Genomic DNA, 16,281 nt, shown 5'->3' with positions numbered 1-16,281 from the left:
ATCTATCCAACCATCTACTTATTTATTTATTTCTGGGTCCAGCTTAAAATTCTGACTCTCTGGAACATTTTTAGGTCAAAGGCTTGCTACCAAGATTGAAGGAAAAGGTCGATCTTCTTGTATTTAATCCTCCTTATGTAGTGACTCCACCTGAAGAGGTAAGACATACAACAAAATTGAATTACTTATATTTTCATCTGTTTTCTATCTCAGATCAAATGTACTTCATTATATGACATCAGTCAGCTGCTAATAACAGACTGCTCTGATTTTACTCATGTGTGAAAGTGAAAGTCGCTCAGTCCTGTCTGACTGTTTGTGAGCCCATGGACTATACAGTCCATGGAATTCTCCAGGCCAGAATACTGGAGTGCGTTGCCATTCCCTTTTCCAGGGGATCTTCCCAACCCAGGGATTGAACCCAGGTCTCCCACATTGCAGGCGGATTCTTTACCAGCTGAGCCACAAGGGAAGCCCAAGAATACTGGAGTGGATAGCCTATCCCTTTTCCAGTGGATCTTCCCGACCCAGGAATCGAACCAGGATCTCCTGCATTGCAAGTGGATTCTTTACCAACTGAGCTACCAGGAAATCCTGATTTTACTCATAATTGTCAATTATTGAATACTGTTGGTAGACATAGGAAAGGAGTCTGAAATTAATGGAAATTCAAACTGTGATCTGTATCTAGTCTTTAAAATCCCATCCACATCAGGCCATGGTATTTAAATAGTATTTGTATGTATACCTTTATCATGAATAACAAGTTTGCAAAACAATATTTTAATCAGCCTTAAATTCACATAGGAATTATCTCTGAAAGTCTCAGGTTTGCTCCTTTCACAAGTATTTGGAAGTAGGGGAGGAGGAGAACCAATTGTCACTTCAGGTAGGAAAAGATACAACTTTGTAATACATGATTATAAAGTTTTCAGTAATGAAGAGTTAAACCATATTAGAAGTGTTAGGCAGTCATGTCTGACTCTTTGTGACCCCGCGGACTGTAGCCCCGCCAGACTCCTCTCTCCATGGAATTTCCCAGGCAAGAATACTGGAGTGGGTTGCTATTTTCTCCAGGGGATCTTCCTGATCCAGGGATCAAACCCCTGTCTCCTGTGCATCTTGCACTGCAAGTAGATTCTTTACCCTCTGTGCCACCAAGGAAGCCAACCATATTAACCACTTCCCAATTTAAAGAAAGAATGTCTAAACCAGACAAAAGTTTAATACTGGACTAAGGCCTGCTTTCCTTTGAATAATTATACCTATTCTTTGGTTATCAGCAAGGCTGATAAATACTACATTCCTCTCCACCAAGATGGGAGAGGTCTGCATTGGTGCTGCCGCTCCTACTGGGACGCTGTTGCTCCCCTGACATGAAACCATTTGAGAAGGAAAGTCATTGTCGTAAGGTGAGCAGCAGTTGAGGGAAATGCAGCTAAATAAAATACGTGCAGCTCCAGAAAGCACTATGGAAATAAATATCAAGAGTAACAAAAACGGTTTAGTCCAGTAATCTCAGTCTTTGAGATGTAATTTAGGAAAATCATTAACAACAGAATAAAAGTTGTAATTTACAAAAATATGTTTATTGCACCTTTATACATGATGGCAAATAATATGAGCCTAAATATGTAACAGAAAAGAAACAAGTAAATCATGGTTTATCAGGCCCACAAACTACTGGGAGGCCTAGTGAATGAAGAGAAGAGTCTGGGAACTGGCTGACACATTGGGCTTCCTTCCTGCCACACTCCTCCTACTAAGCTATGTGTGTAATTACACGATGCTGAGTGTGGGCAGTGTCTTGGGCTTTGTCACCGTTCCAACAGAGAGAGCTAGTGTCATCCATTAGCAGAGCAGTTAGCAGGGTTAAAAGGCAGCGTAACAAAGATTTCATGGAGCTTAAAAACATGTTTCACAGTGTAAAACATTAGGAGACGAAGTGAGAGACTGTAGTCTCTGTCATGACCTGAATCAGTGGTCTGGAAACCAAATGAAAATAGTTTATGAAGATGAATAAAATCATGAAGGTAAAAGTTAGGAAACTTAGAGATTAGATCCAGGAGATGTAACATACAAATACCAGGAGTTTGCACATATAAAAAGTGTGTCTGTACTTTCTATTCCATCCCTAAACGTGAGGTTAGATATTGTGGTTTGAACCGGTGACCTGTCAAGGATCAGGAGCAGGCAGTCAGCAGGCCACCAAAGGTGACCCTCCTCCCGAAGATGGGAACTCCTTTCTGTGGCCTGTGAGACTGTGGTTGGTGCCAGGCCGTCCTCCTGAAGGGCCGTCTCCAGCGCAAGCAGGCAGAGCTGGCTGAGCATCCCCGGGAGGCAGGTAGACAGGGTCCAGCGCCGAGGGCTCCCAGGCCACGCTAAACAAGGCCATCGCCATGCACGCTTTCCACGGAGCACTGCACCCTGTGAGACATTCAGAGAGAGGGCGCCACGAGGCAAGGGAGGGAGCAAGGAGGAGGGAGACGTGAGCCCCACAGAAAGGGGGGTGCTGGGAGTGCCAGGAAAGGAGTCTCCAGGGGGACGTCCGATTAAAACAGAGGAGCTGATCAATGGCCTTAACTTTGTGGGAAATTACACGGAGAAGCTTATGATATGTATAAGGATAATTTTAATTAAATACAAAAAAAATTAAGCAAATGGACATACTGAATGCCCAGCAATAGCTAAATAAGAAATGATACTTTTACACTGTAAAATATTATGTAGCCATTAAAAAGGAGATTGAACTATACCCGATCACATGAAGAGATTTCTGTACAGTATTGTTGAGTGAGAAAAGCAAGATATAAGTAAGAATGTAGATACAATCCTATCTTTGTAGAACATGGGCAAAAAAGAGAAATGTGTGTGTGTTTGTAGAAGATGGGAGGGGAGCAGACGAATAAAACTGTAAAAGGGGAAAAGTACAGTTTTTTAAAGGTGTATGAACATACTTCTCTTAATTATACATGAACATGGTTATAAAGAAATTATTTATGCCTTGACGAATGAATAAAACTAGAGTATGCAACTGTACATAGATAATTTAAACTGAAATATGGACAAAGACCATTAAAGGGATTAGGAAGAAAATAATTATATTAGAGTTTAAGTAGTTTTTGAGTGATTTCTTCAATATATTCTTTAGTTTTAGAAACGATATACAGTGGTAAGGCTCTAAAGATTTTTAATGCTATATAAACTCTCAAGGTTTTGTTTCTATAATAAGATTGTTATAGGAAAAAGTGCTTCCTTATACCTTTATATAATAAATGGCTTCCCAAGAAAGGACTGTGATACTCAGTAATCTAGAAGAGAGCCGGCTGCAGTGGGACATTGTGAAACTTTGTTTCTGTGAAGTAGATCTTTTATAATACAAGTTCTCCCATCTAGTTTCTTCCTGATTGTTCTGTATCAAATAGAATAATTTAAATGTGTTGATGGTAACAGCTGTTATTAAGCCACATTATTACATGCAGGGCACTGTTCTCAAACTTTAAATATACTTCCTCATTTATTCCTAGTGGACAAAAAGACTTTTTTTAAATCATTTTCCTAACTGTACAGATAAAAGTGTTACTTTCCTAATATTACAGATAAGAAAGGAAACTAATTCATCAAGATTAGAGACGAGGTCACACATGCTAGGAAACGGTGGGGCTCAGATTCAACTTTACCACCACCTCCTCATCAGCCGTAAAATACGAAATACATACCTGTTTGGTCAGCGTAGCCTTTCAAAAAGATTCTGTTGTCTTTTGTGTGTGTGTAACTTAGAGCAGTCTTTCTCATTGGGTGCAGGTTGGGAGTCGCGGGATACAGGCGGCTTGGGCTGGTGGGAGAAGCGGTCGTGAAGTCATCGACAGATTCTTACCACTGGCTCCAGATCTCCTTTCACCGAGAGGATTGTTCTATTTAGTCACCATTAAAGAAAACAATCCAGGTAATACAGACCATTTTATCCTTTAACCATTACCTTAGCTGAAATCAAGGTTAATTGTGTCAAAGACTGTAATTAAGGGAGCCAGAATGTTAATGAATGTAGTCGTTGACAACTGCTAATACAGACATAGCATTCATGTTGAAAGAGAAGAGAGGTTTTTAAGAGGTAGATTTTTCCGATTTTAAAGAATATTGTCTTTTTGAGGGGGTTTCCCCTGATTTTTTTAAATTAATACTCAAATACAGAGTCTGTAATTTCTTCTAACACCTCACCTTCAGCACTGTGAATTTTGTTTTCTAGTCTTTATGTCGTTGGCAGTTCTGCTGTATATTCTTTAGTTCACCTGAAGTTTTATCATGAAAGCTATCCCCTGATATTGATTTTTATATCCTGGCTTTAAGATTAGTTGGTAACTAAATTGACTGTAATCTTTCTTCTTTTCTGTACATCTCAGGTTTGATTTTTATGTGATACGTATGTTCTCAGACCCTCAGATCACATCATAATTTCTAGTGTTGTTGGTTTGGTTGGGGAGGGTGTTGTGTGTGTGTGGTTTTGTTAGGTTTTTTTTTTTTGGCAACTGCAGTTTCCTGGTTTTGTCTTTGAGGTATTAAATATTAACAAAGGGAAGGTTTTACTTTTTTCAATACTCATGAAACAAATAAGCTACTTCGTTTACTGCCACTTTTCAGCGTCACCGTATGATTTGCCCATACCCTTGTTGGCATTTTTCATCCAGAAGGAGGAATATGGGGCAGAGATTAGAGCCAGGCGACTAAAAAATGAATCATTTTCTGTAATGCCAAGTAGAACTCATGTTTCTGTTGAGTCCAGAGCAGGTTACCACTGCAATGCAGTCCTTCACTCTTGACTAGAATTCTCAGCAACACCCTGAAAATATAGAGTGTGCTCATCTGTCTGAAGTCCAAATTCACTTTAATAGAAATTACGTGGTGTACACTGTTTTCTCAGATGAGTAGAATTTGTAGTCTGTTTATCATCTTATTAAACTGTTTAGTGATCATGCACACTTCACCAAATGATTTAATTGGATTTTTTCTTTTGTTTTAATTTTCATTTTAGAAGAAATTTTGAAAATAATGAAGACCAAAGGTCTACAAGGGACCACTGCCCTTTCCAGGCGAGCAGGCCAGGAAATCCTGTCGGTCTTGAAGTTCACCAGGCCCTGATCTACGGTGTGTGCTACTTAGAGCAGAATGCTTCTGGCATATTTGAAACTGAAAGTTGTTTCTTTGTTAACAAGTAAAATTGTCAGAAATTTGTTATCTAGAAAAAGGCAGGCAAGTAGGGCATTTCCTTTTACCCAGCAGTCAGGCCTACAGGAATATTTGCACAAATGCAAGTAAATATATATATATATATATTGAATTTCACATATGTATTATATGTAGAGAATATATAACGAAGAATTATACTTAATTATATGTGAAGAGGATGTTCACTGCAGCGTTACTCGTAGTGGCAGAACAATGAAGTTAAATGTCCATCAGCAAAGGGATTGGTAAAATAGAGTACAGTATTTTCATGTTACTAAACATCTCCAGCCATTAAACATGACTCACGTCTGTATATACTCAACCAGAAGGGTTCGTCATAGGCTACTGATCAGTGAAAAAAAGCAAGTTGTAAAATAGTGTTAACCTATGTGTATATTTTTAAAAAACTAATAACCAGGAAGGTTTGTGTTTTATGTGCATATGAGAAATTCTCCGAAGGTGCAGGTGGGAATAGAGGAACCTTCCTTCTTCTGTGCTGCCGTTTGTACAGTGATAGTCTGTTCTGTAATGAAGCAGCTTTTTATATAAAAGTTTCTCAAGTCCACCTTCCCATGCTTACTGTCTCCATTCTCTTCTGTCGTTTAGAGTGGCTTCTGCCTCCGTCCTTCTCCCTGCTCACATTTCTCCTGTTTATCCTCTATCATATATTTCTATTTTCTTCTTAGATATTGCGAACTGCTCTTATTTTTTTTTCTTAGATCAGGGAGAGTTGTATGTAAATAAACTCAACACTCAGATTAATCAAGTATTTAAGAGCCTAGGGCAACCCACTCCAGTGTTCTTGCCTGGAGAATCCCAGGGACGGCGGAGCCTGGCGGGCTGCCGTCTAAGGGGTCTCACAGAGTCGGACACGACTGAAGCGACTTAGCAGCAGCAGCAGCAAGAACCTAGGGGTCCTTGGTGGACCAATGGTTCAGAATCTGCCTTCCAGCGCAGGGGACGCAGGTTGGATCTCTGGTCAGGAAATTAAAGGTCCCACATGTCATGGGGCAGCTAAGCCCGCGCACTGCAGCAAAAGAAGCCCGCGCGCCGCAGCCGGCGTGCCTGCCCACGAGCTGCGCCAGAGACCCAGTGCAGCCAACATGTAAATAATAGATAAAGAGGTTTTTTTTTTTTTTTTAAAGAGTCCTCATGTATCTTTCAAGAAATGTCAAATTACCTTAACTAAGTTTAGGAACCTCTTCTGTAACGTCCCCCCCACCCCCATTTAAAATATGCAGTTGCCCCTTGAACAGCATGGGTTTGAACTGTTCAGGTCCATGTACTCTTGCACGATCTGTTTCAGTAAAGACACCGCAGTGCTTCACACTCCGTGGTTGGTTGAATCTGTGGAGGCCATGGAGGGGCTGGCTGTAAAGTTACACGTGGATCTTTGATGTGCAGAGGGTATCAGTGCCCTAACCCCTGGGTTGTTCAAGGGTCAACGGTATTTATGAAAGTCAATTAGCAAGACTATAGACCAAAGTGAGAGGAATCCAGAATTTATTTTTAATTTGGTTACATTCAGAATCACCTGAGGAAGTTTAAGATTATATAATCTTAAACCCCACCATCAACCCATGGAATACTCTGCTTACCAGACCGTAAAACTTTTTTTTTTAAAACTGTACTACTTGCGACTTCCCTGGCATTCCAGGGGCTAAGACTCCGTGCTGCCATTGCATGGGGTCCGGGTTCAGTCCAGTCAGGGAACTGAGATCAGATGTGCTACATGGTGCAGCAGAAAAAAAAAACAGTACTTCTCAACATTCTTTGAGGCAGCCTATCTTTACAACTGTTACTTTAAATAGCATTCTCACTGAATCCTTAGCGTGCATGCTCAGTCGTGTCCGACTCTTTGTGACCCCAGTGACTAGCCAGCCAGGCTCCTCTGTCCATGGGATTTTCCAGAGAAGAATACTGGAGTGGGTTTCCATTTCCTGCTCCACATGTGCTTCCTGACCCAGGGGTCAAACCCATGTCTCCTACGTCTCCTGTGTTGGCAGGTGGATCCTTTACCACTGAGCCACCTGGGAAACACCTTAGTCCTTAGGACAATCCACAGAAGAAGAATCATCCTCCTCTGATGTTCAAAAAGGTTAAATAGCTTGCTCAAAGAGACACAGCCATAATGGGTGAAAACAGTATGGCAACATTTCAGACACAGGTCTGACTCCAAAAGCTGGCATTTCCTCTGCTTATGCTACTTTCAGCAGCAAAAATATAATTAGTATTTACTTAAATCTGATAACCGTAAGTAAATTTCCATTCCCAGAAATAGTGTCATCTGAATAATATCTTATCATAAATGACCTATTGTATCCCAGGAGGGAAAAAAAAAGATAAGTAACCTTAGAAATTTATTGTGGGCTTTCAATCATAGTTTTAGGGAATAAAGTCTTGAATTTTTTTTTTTCAAATAATGTTTGAAACACTTTTAAAAATTTATTTATTTTTTAATTGAAGGATAATTGCTTTACAGAATTTCGTTGTTTTCTGTCAAAACATCAACATGAATCAGCCATAGGTATACATATGTCCCCTTCCTCTTGAAACACTTTTAAAGTAATATGGAAGACTTTTATCAACATAGGTGACTAAACATAGAAATACTATGTAAAAGACACCAAAGATTTCACATGTATGGCTGTTACTGACTGTTACTTCCATCCACCCCAACACTCACCCAGCTCCACCACCACCAAATTTATATGTTGAAGCCCTATTCCTTATACCTCAATGTGATTATATTCAGAAATATATAGGGAGGTAGTTATATAGAGAGGTAACCTTTAGAGAGGTAGTTAAATAAAATGAGGCCATTAGGATAGGCCCTGATCCAATCTGACTTGTGTCCTCCCAAGAAAAGGAGAAAAGATACCCAGGATGCTTGCACACAGAGGAAAGGCCATGTAAGGACTCAATGAGAAGGTGGCCACCTACAAGCCAAGGAAAAAAGGCCTGAGCAGAAACCAACCCGCTGATGCCTTGATCTTGGATTTCCAGAACAGTGAGGAAATAAATAAATGCTCTCAAAGCACTTCAGCCTGTGTTGTTTTGTCATGTCAACCCTAGCAAGCTAATAGCTAAAGACAGAATTGCCCACATTCTGCAAACAGTTAAAGTGGAAAAACAAAAAATAGAATTGGTCACCCAAGGAACACAGATACTGGAATTGTAATATAGAATGTTTGAAATGTTTAAAGAATTAACATAATCAAAAAGAAAACCACACAAACAGATCTGTTTGGAATGAACAAATTTATGGCAGCTTTTAAAAATGAGGAATAGAATTCCTGAAATCAGAACCACTATGGAGAGTGTAAAAAAGTAGCTGAACAAGAGAATTAATGAAATTCACAAAATGCAGCTCAGAGGGACAAAAGAGAAAGTATGAAGGAAAAAAGAATAATTTTGGAGGATAAAATGAAAAGGTCTAACAAAACAATTCCAAAAAGAATGTAAGAGACACGACTATCTGGAAAGGTAATGGCTAATGTTTTTCCAGAACTGATATTTTAGAAGATGAAAAAAGCAGATAAAAGGAAATCCACACCTATTAATAGATATATAATAATGATATGCAAAATATCAAAGGCAAAGAGATCTTAAGAGGCAATCAGCAGAGGTTGGCAAACTGTAAATGAAATTATAGGGTACATCCTCACCCGTTCATTTCTGCATTGCCTGTGATTGCTTTGGCCTTCAGTGCAGTGTTGAGTAACTGCAACAGAGATTGTAGAAGCCATATGGCCCACAGACCACAAAATATTTATTATGTTTCTTTAATATGTTTGCCAAAACCGCTGCCATAAAGGAACTCTAATTAGAACAACAACAGAGTTCTCGAACATGAACATGTAAGCCAGAAGCCAATGGAGTAAGATCTTCAAAATGTGGAGAGTAATGGTCCACCTACTGTGTTCCCAGCAAAACTCTTGACAAGTGAGGTTTTAAAAAGTAATGTTTACAGGTAAAAATGAAGGAGTTTACTAAAATGCGATCTACAGTAAAGGAACTCCTAAACATGTATTTCAGGAAAAAGGAAAAAACTACTAGTTACTATAGTGTGGTTTAAGTGGCTTGAAAGTTGAAATAAATACTGAACAGTTGCTTGTAAATTAGAGCACTTTGATTAGAATGAAAGTGTTCTGAATTCTTTGCAACGTTCAGAAGGTAAGTTCAGTTCAGTTGCTCAGTCGTGTCCGACTCTTTGCGATCCCATGGACTGCAGCAGGCCAGGCCTCCCTGTCCATCACCAACTCCCAGAGTTTACTCAAACTCATGTCCATTGAGTCGGTGATGCCATCCTGCCATCTCGTCCTCTGTCGTCCCCTTCTCCTCCCGCCTTCAATCTTTCCCAGCAGCAGGGTCTTTTCTACTGAGTCAGTTCTTCACATCAGGTGGCCAAAGTATTGGAGTTTCAGCTTCAGTCCTTCCAATGAATATTCAAGACTGATTTCCTTTAGGATGGACTTGTTGGATCTCCTTGCTGTCCAAGGGACTCTCAAGAGTCTTCTCCAACACCACAGTTCAAAAGCATCAATTTTTGTGCACTCAGCTTTCTTTATAGTCCAACTCTCACATCCATACATGACTACTGGAAAAACCATAGCTTTGACTAGATGGACCTTTGTTGGCAAAGTAATATCTCTGCTTTTTAATATGCTGTCTAGTTAGGTCATAACTTTTCTTTCAAGGAGCAAGCATCTTTTAATTTCATGGCTGCAGTCACCATCTGCAGTGATTTTGGAGCCCAAAAAAATAAAGTCTGTCACTGTTTCCATTGTTTCCCCATCTATTTGCCATGAAGTGATGGGACCAGATGCCATGATCTTAGTTTTCTGAATGTTGAGTTTTAAGCCAACTTTTCCACTTTCACTTTCATCAAGAGGCTCTTTAGTTCTTCTTCGCTTTCTGCCATAAGTGTGATGTCATCTGCATATCTGAGGTTATTGTACTTAATATGTCTGTGTGGTAAGTTGAATAATAGCCCTCAAAGATATCCATGTTCTAATCCCTAGAACTCTGTAAATATTACTTTATATGGCAAAAGGGACTTGGCAGAAGCAACTAAGAATTCTGAGATGGGAAGATGATCCTGGATTTTCCAGGTTAACTCTGAGTGTAATCACAAGTGTATTATAAGAGGCAGAGGGAGATTTTACTACAAAAAAGGGGAAGGTATTATGACGACGCTGCTGTCTTTGAAGATGGAGCAAGGGACTGTCAGCCAAGGAGTGCCAGGGACGAGCCCTGGAATCTAGAAAAGGAAAGGAAATGATTCTCCCCTAGAGCCTTTGAAGAGCTTGAAGCCCTGCTGTCACCTTGATTTTGGTCCAGAAAACCCCATTTGAGACTTGTGGCCAACAGAACTGCAAGCGAATAAGTTCCTGCTGTTCTAAGCCACTAAGACTGTGGTGATTTGTTCCAGCAGCCGTGGGAGACTGATACGTTATGGTCAAAGTTCAAGGGTAAGTACCAAAATAGTAGAAACAGGAGAGGAAACAGCAAATTATAAAACAAAAAGCCTCAATTAATGCTCTAAGACACCACCTTTTGGTCTTTTGAGCTCTTAGTAATACCTTTAACTTCATCTTTAGGCCCTGAATTTGATTTTTGCTTAAGGCAGCAAAGTGAAAACAATTGAGGCTGAGTCTCACTGTCATTCTCACAGATTCTTTAAACTCCAAGTACATTGGCTTAACTCATCGGCATAGGCAACAGAACTGGCAAGAAGGACCTCACGATTTAAGTGAAGAGTGGGAAAGGAGTGTGAAGTACAGGTCACCAGAGAGACTGGTTTCCATCCAATAGTCGTTGGTGGTGGGTCCTACAGAAACACTCCTGCAGATGGGCCCTTACGACGTTTGGGGTGTGGACTATCGCATGAAGACCCACTGGCTCCAGTAAGCCAGACTAATGGAGGTTCCGCAGGGATACTGCAGGACCCAGCACTGCCCAGAAGCGTGGGATTGGAACGTTTACCCTACTTGAAAGCTAACAGGTTAATCTGACACAGTTTCACTGTTGGCAGAGGAAGGCAGGCTTTCTGGATCAGAGACAAAGAACTTCATTACTCAGCATGGCATCATCAACATATTTGCATCGGCTTCCCCGGGCCCCTGAGCACCATGGAGGCCCAGACGGGTACCTACATACACAGTGGGTTGCATTATAGGAGAGAAAGCCTGGACCCGGGAAACCTCAATTCTTCACCACGGGCATCCAGCATGCCTTCCCGTTGCTATGGAGACATGCTATGTTTATCAGACTGGAGGATAAGAGTACCTATTCTTTAGTTGAAAAATGCCTTCTCTCTGCTTTGAGAGACACTCTCCCTCTTTGTATAGTGACCACAGGATGGTCACTATACAAGTATTCTTTAAGAGGTAATCCAGAACAGAGGGAAGTTAGTGCCTTGATTTTAAGATATGAAGAAACCCAAGAGACCCACGAAGAATTGTCTTCCAACACAAGTCTTCAATCAAGTAGGGGAGATAAGGGACGAGGAGCAGTGACTATGTGTCCACAGGGCCTTCTGCGGGGACACCGCAGTGACTAACAGCTCGTGTGATAAGAGTCTCAGAGCCTGGGTCTTCTGAGAGGTGGTTTCCCTGCCTGACCGCCCCATCAGGATGATGGTGCAGATTCTGGTGAAAGGTTTGGTCCTCCAGGCCCAATCCTATTCAAGTCACCACAACTTGGGCTATGCTAACCAGCTGGTTTCAAATCGGTGACAACTAGGAAAATGTAACCGTTTATCATTGCCAGAATTCCGAATATATTAGTGAGACACCTGAAGTTTGGTGGTACCACCAGAGGCTTCTGTTACAGCTCTGGAGTGCTATTCATGTTGTGTTGATCTCGTTCAAGGGCTGGCAAAGCACAGCCCACAGGCCACATCTGGCCCACTACGTGTTTTGGTAAATAAAGTATTATTGGACCACAGCTCTTCATTCATTTGATTCTGTGATACACTGGCAGAGTTGAATAGCTGCCCATAAAACATAAAATACTTACTATCTGACCCTTGGGCTTCCCAGGTGGCTCAGATAGAATCTGCCTGCAATGCGGGAGACCTAGGTTCAATCCCTGGGTCGGGAAGATCCTCTGGAGGACCTTACTGTCTCGGATCACTCACTCTGGAGGAAGGCAGATGCTATGTTTGCTGGAGAACTCAACCCCTTGAAGACACCCAGGTGGTGAGGGGCCACAGTCTCTGGCCCATGGCCATGTGAGTGAATCGTTTGGAAGAACATTCTCCTTCAATCAAGCCTTCAGATGATAACTACAGCCACAACCAACAACACAACCTCAATTTCATGACAGACCCAAAATAGAACCACCCAGTTAGACCAGCCTCAAATTCCTGACCCATAAAGAAAGTGTGTCAGGAAATAAACGTTTTTTAAAATGGAAGGCTTGGGATGATTTGCCACATAGTAACAATCAATAAAACCATGAAACAGTTCTACTCAATGATGAGCGTCTTAATTTGTAACATGCACATTGTCATCAGATGTTGGTTGTATCTTCCATGGAATAAATATTCAAGAGGTTCATTCACCGTCATGAATTGAATTTTAAGAATTTTTAATAAATTTTGGCACTGATTTAACTGATTTCTTTTGATGTGTCTAATGACATGGATATAAAAACTGACATTTAACTACAAAGTTCTGCTAATGGGCTTCCCACGTGGCACTAGTGGTAAAGAACCCGCCTGCCAAAGTGAAAGCCGTGGGTTCGATCCCTGGGTTGGGAAGATCCCCTGGAGAAGGAAATGGCAACCCACTCCAGTATTCTCGTCTAGAAAATCCCATGGACAGAGGAACCTGGCGAGCTATAGTCCATAGGGTCACAAAGAGTCAGACACAACTGAAGCAGCTTAACAAACACTCTGCTAAAGAAACACATCAATTATGATAGTTTTGCTTTTCATGTGTGAAGTTAAAATTGGAATAGAAAATAATGAAATTATTTGAGAAAATCACTTGATTTAAAATGAAGTCACGCTTCACAGAGTGATATGTAAATGCACTTTTTGCAGTAGCTTATAGTAAAGTCATTGTCTTTGAGCAATCACCTTGAAATAATTAAATTCAAATTCACTTCTGCTTCATAGCTTTCTTAAGTTAGAAAGAACATTTTTTCTAGCACAAAACTGTGCTCCACCCAAATCTGTCTGTGCACTATCTCCACTGTGCAGATTTTAAAATACGTCCACAAATCCTTCGACACTCCTCCCTTCAAAACATGGAGCCTACTTTTCAACCTCTTGGGTGTAATCTGGACTTAGTGATTCACTTCTGAGGATCAGAGTATGCAAAGAGAAAAACAGTAACCTCAACAAAGTAGAAATAATAACCACAATGAAGTCTATGAAAAAATTTATTTTATTTTCACTATAAAATAAAAGTGAAGGCCAAAATGCTTCCTATATTTTTTAAACAAAGTCAAATTATCAGTCATATTTAAAACTATGAAATGAAAAAGTACCACCTATCAGTACTTGTGGGAAATGGTTCAACTAATAGAGAGAACCACCTCTCTCAAACATATCTACTAGAAAATAAAAAAATATAGAAAGTCAAAGAAAAACTTACGTTATAAAAATAAATTAACCATTACAAGTATAAAGAAATAATAGAAAAAAGTAATGAAACAAAAGAAATCTGAATCGTTAAACAAAATAAAACCTGAAAAGATGAATTAGATAAATCTTTAGTTAGGTTGAGCAAGAAGAATGAGAAATAAGGTGCAAATAAATATTAGGGATGAAAAGATCATACTTACAAATAGTGTATAGATACTAAAATTCATAAGTATCACAACTTTATACCAGTCCATTTGAAAACAGATAAAATGAATAAGTTCTTAAGAAAATAAAACTAACTTGCGAACAAAAAAAAGAACATCTTAAAGAGTCTATGACTGTTAAAGAAATTGAGTGAGTGTAGTATCTGTCCATTCTATTTTACAAAATAAAATCAGGCTTTCCTCATGGCTCAGATGGTAAAGAAGCTGCCTGCAATGCAGGATTCCTGAGTCTGATCCCTGGGTCAAGAAAATTCCCTGGAGAAGAGAATGGCTACCTTCTCCAGTATTCTTGCCTGGAGAATTCCCATGGGCAGAGGAGCCTGGTGGGCTATACAGTCCATAGGGTCACAAAGAGTCAGACACAACTGAACTGACAAACACACAGGTGATTCTACAAGTGAGTTTTACCAAACGTTCAAGAATCCTAACTTAAAATCATTGATATACTAGTCTATCAGTGATACCAAAACCAAACGGAAACAATATAAGAAAATTTTAGGTTAATCTCACTTGTGAATATACACTACAAGGAAGATCATCATAGGGTGGTTTGTGAACAAAGATTCAAACTTCGAAAAAATATCTTTGAAGTCCACAAACATGTTATTAATAATAGTATTGATCATGACCAAGTAGGGTTTATACCAAGCATGCCAGGATAGTTCAACATTAGAAAATCTATTTAGGTAATCACCACAAGAATAATGGGAAGGGAAAAAGAAAACCTTGCCATTTAATTAGATGTAGAAAAAGCATTTGCTTAAACTCACCATCCATTCAGGCCTTAAGAAAACAAGATGGGAGATTCTGTAGAACTTTTCTCAGAACTATTGTCAAGCAGATTATGATAAAACTTGAGTTATGTAGCCATGTAAGGGTTTTAAACTAAGAGAAGTGCTATCCAAAAAAAAAATCTAACTACTTAATTGTAATCTTGTGACAACTGAAAACTCATTTCTAGTAACACATGTCAAAATGTATATTCTTTTGTTGACAGAAAATGTAACCTCTACATACCTGTGTGGGCCAAGTTTTTTAAAAAACATACTTCAATCAACAGATGGCAGGTAATTGAAAGCAGAAACAAGACATGAGAATCCAGCTGTCTTCCATCAAGTCAGACATTAAAGAAATCTACAAAATTATAAACAATGTTGCTTTCCCCCCGGAAACATTTTATTTTGGAAAATATAAATGTTTGTCATAAAAAATAAGCCAGTTCTGTACGAACAGGTGATAGATTTCTTACTGTCATTTAAAGTAAATTAATGTTTTAAAGAAAATATAATCTTTTCACTTTGTCAGAGCTGTCAGTTCTTATTAAGGAAGAATTCGGGCTTCCCTGGTGGCTCAGCCCTAAAGAATTCGGCTGCAATGCAGGAACCACAGGAGATGGGATTCGATCCCTGGGTTGGGAAGATTCCCTGGAGGAGGGCATGGCAACCCACTCTAGTAACTCTTGCCTGGAGAATCCCATGGACAGAGGAGCCTGGCGGGCTACAGTCCATGGGGTCGCAAAGGACACAACTGAGTGACTTAGCACAGCATACACAGGCTTTGACTACAAATGGTTCTGCTTAAATTCTCTCTTTTCTGGCCATCACTAGGATCCGAGCAACAGGGCCTCTGGAAGACCAGGCCCAAGCAATACAGCAGTTTCTTCCAACATTCCTAGCACCATGACTTGACTGGCTCACCTGGAAGATAAAGTGACCTGCTATTTGTAACAGATGCTCTAACACCAAATCTAAAGTTAAGAAACATTTTTAACTCTCTAAAACTTTCAACAAAAAGTTCTCCATGTGGGTCTGACAAACTTCTTTGGTAACTTGCTGCCAACCTTTCACTTATCATTTGTCAGAAAAGAATTTCCCAAACAAATTTTAGGTAAGTGTGTACCACTTCACATATTTGAATAAAATCAAGTTTAAACAAATGTAAATAAGATAATTTCCAGGGGCATACTATAAACACATTTTTATAAACAGAAATTGCTACATCATTCTTTTGAACATATCTAATAGAACCTAAATACTATAGCAATTTGATTCCCACCATTATCAATAAAATACAAGAAAGTTCAACTGTCAGACATTTAACATCATTCACTGGATCTGTATTTTTACTCCATTTCCCTTACAAAATTACAGTATATGTGGGGTGCTGAAAATAACTTATTTTATTCCCCCTACAATGTATGTGTGTGCGTGTGTGTGTGCACGCCAAGTCAATCAG

General features: G+C 39.7%; 1 protein-coding gene across 6 annotated transcripts in view; it reads left to right on the top strand.

The window, feature by feature from the left end:
- The window catches only part of N6AMT1 (N-6 adenine-specific DNA methyltransferase 1), a 23,693-nt gene extending 7,412 nt beyond the window's left edge, over positions 1-16,281 (top strand). The window contains exons 4-7 of one of the 6 annotated variants that reach the window (XM_043449000.1): positions 75-158; positions 3,805-3,946; positions 5,030-5,142; positions 15,654-16,281. In XM_043449000.1, the coding sequence (XP_043304935.1) occupies positions 75-158; positions 3,805-3,946; positions 5,030-5,136 (333 nt within the window). In that variant the 3' untranslated portion in view covers positions 5,137-5,142; positions 15,654-16,281. The other 5 variants (XM_043448999.1, XM_043448998.1, XM_043449001.1 and 2 more) reach the window with 5 other exon arrangements.

The sequence above is a fragment of the Cervus canadensis genome, chromosome 27 (genome assembly GCF_019320065.1).
Source record: "Cervus canadensis isolate Bull #8, Minnesota chromosome 27, ASM1932006v1, whole genome shotgun sequence".
Taxonomy (NCBI): Eukaryota; Metazoa; Chordata; class Mammalia; order Artiodactyla; family Cervidae; genus Cervus; species Cervus canadensis.
The sequence above is the reverse complement of the archived record's forward strand: the minus strand, read 5'-3'. Positions and strand labels throughout refer to the sequence as shown.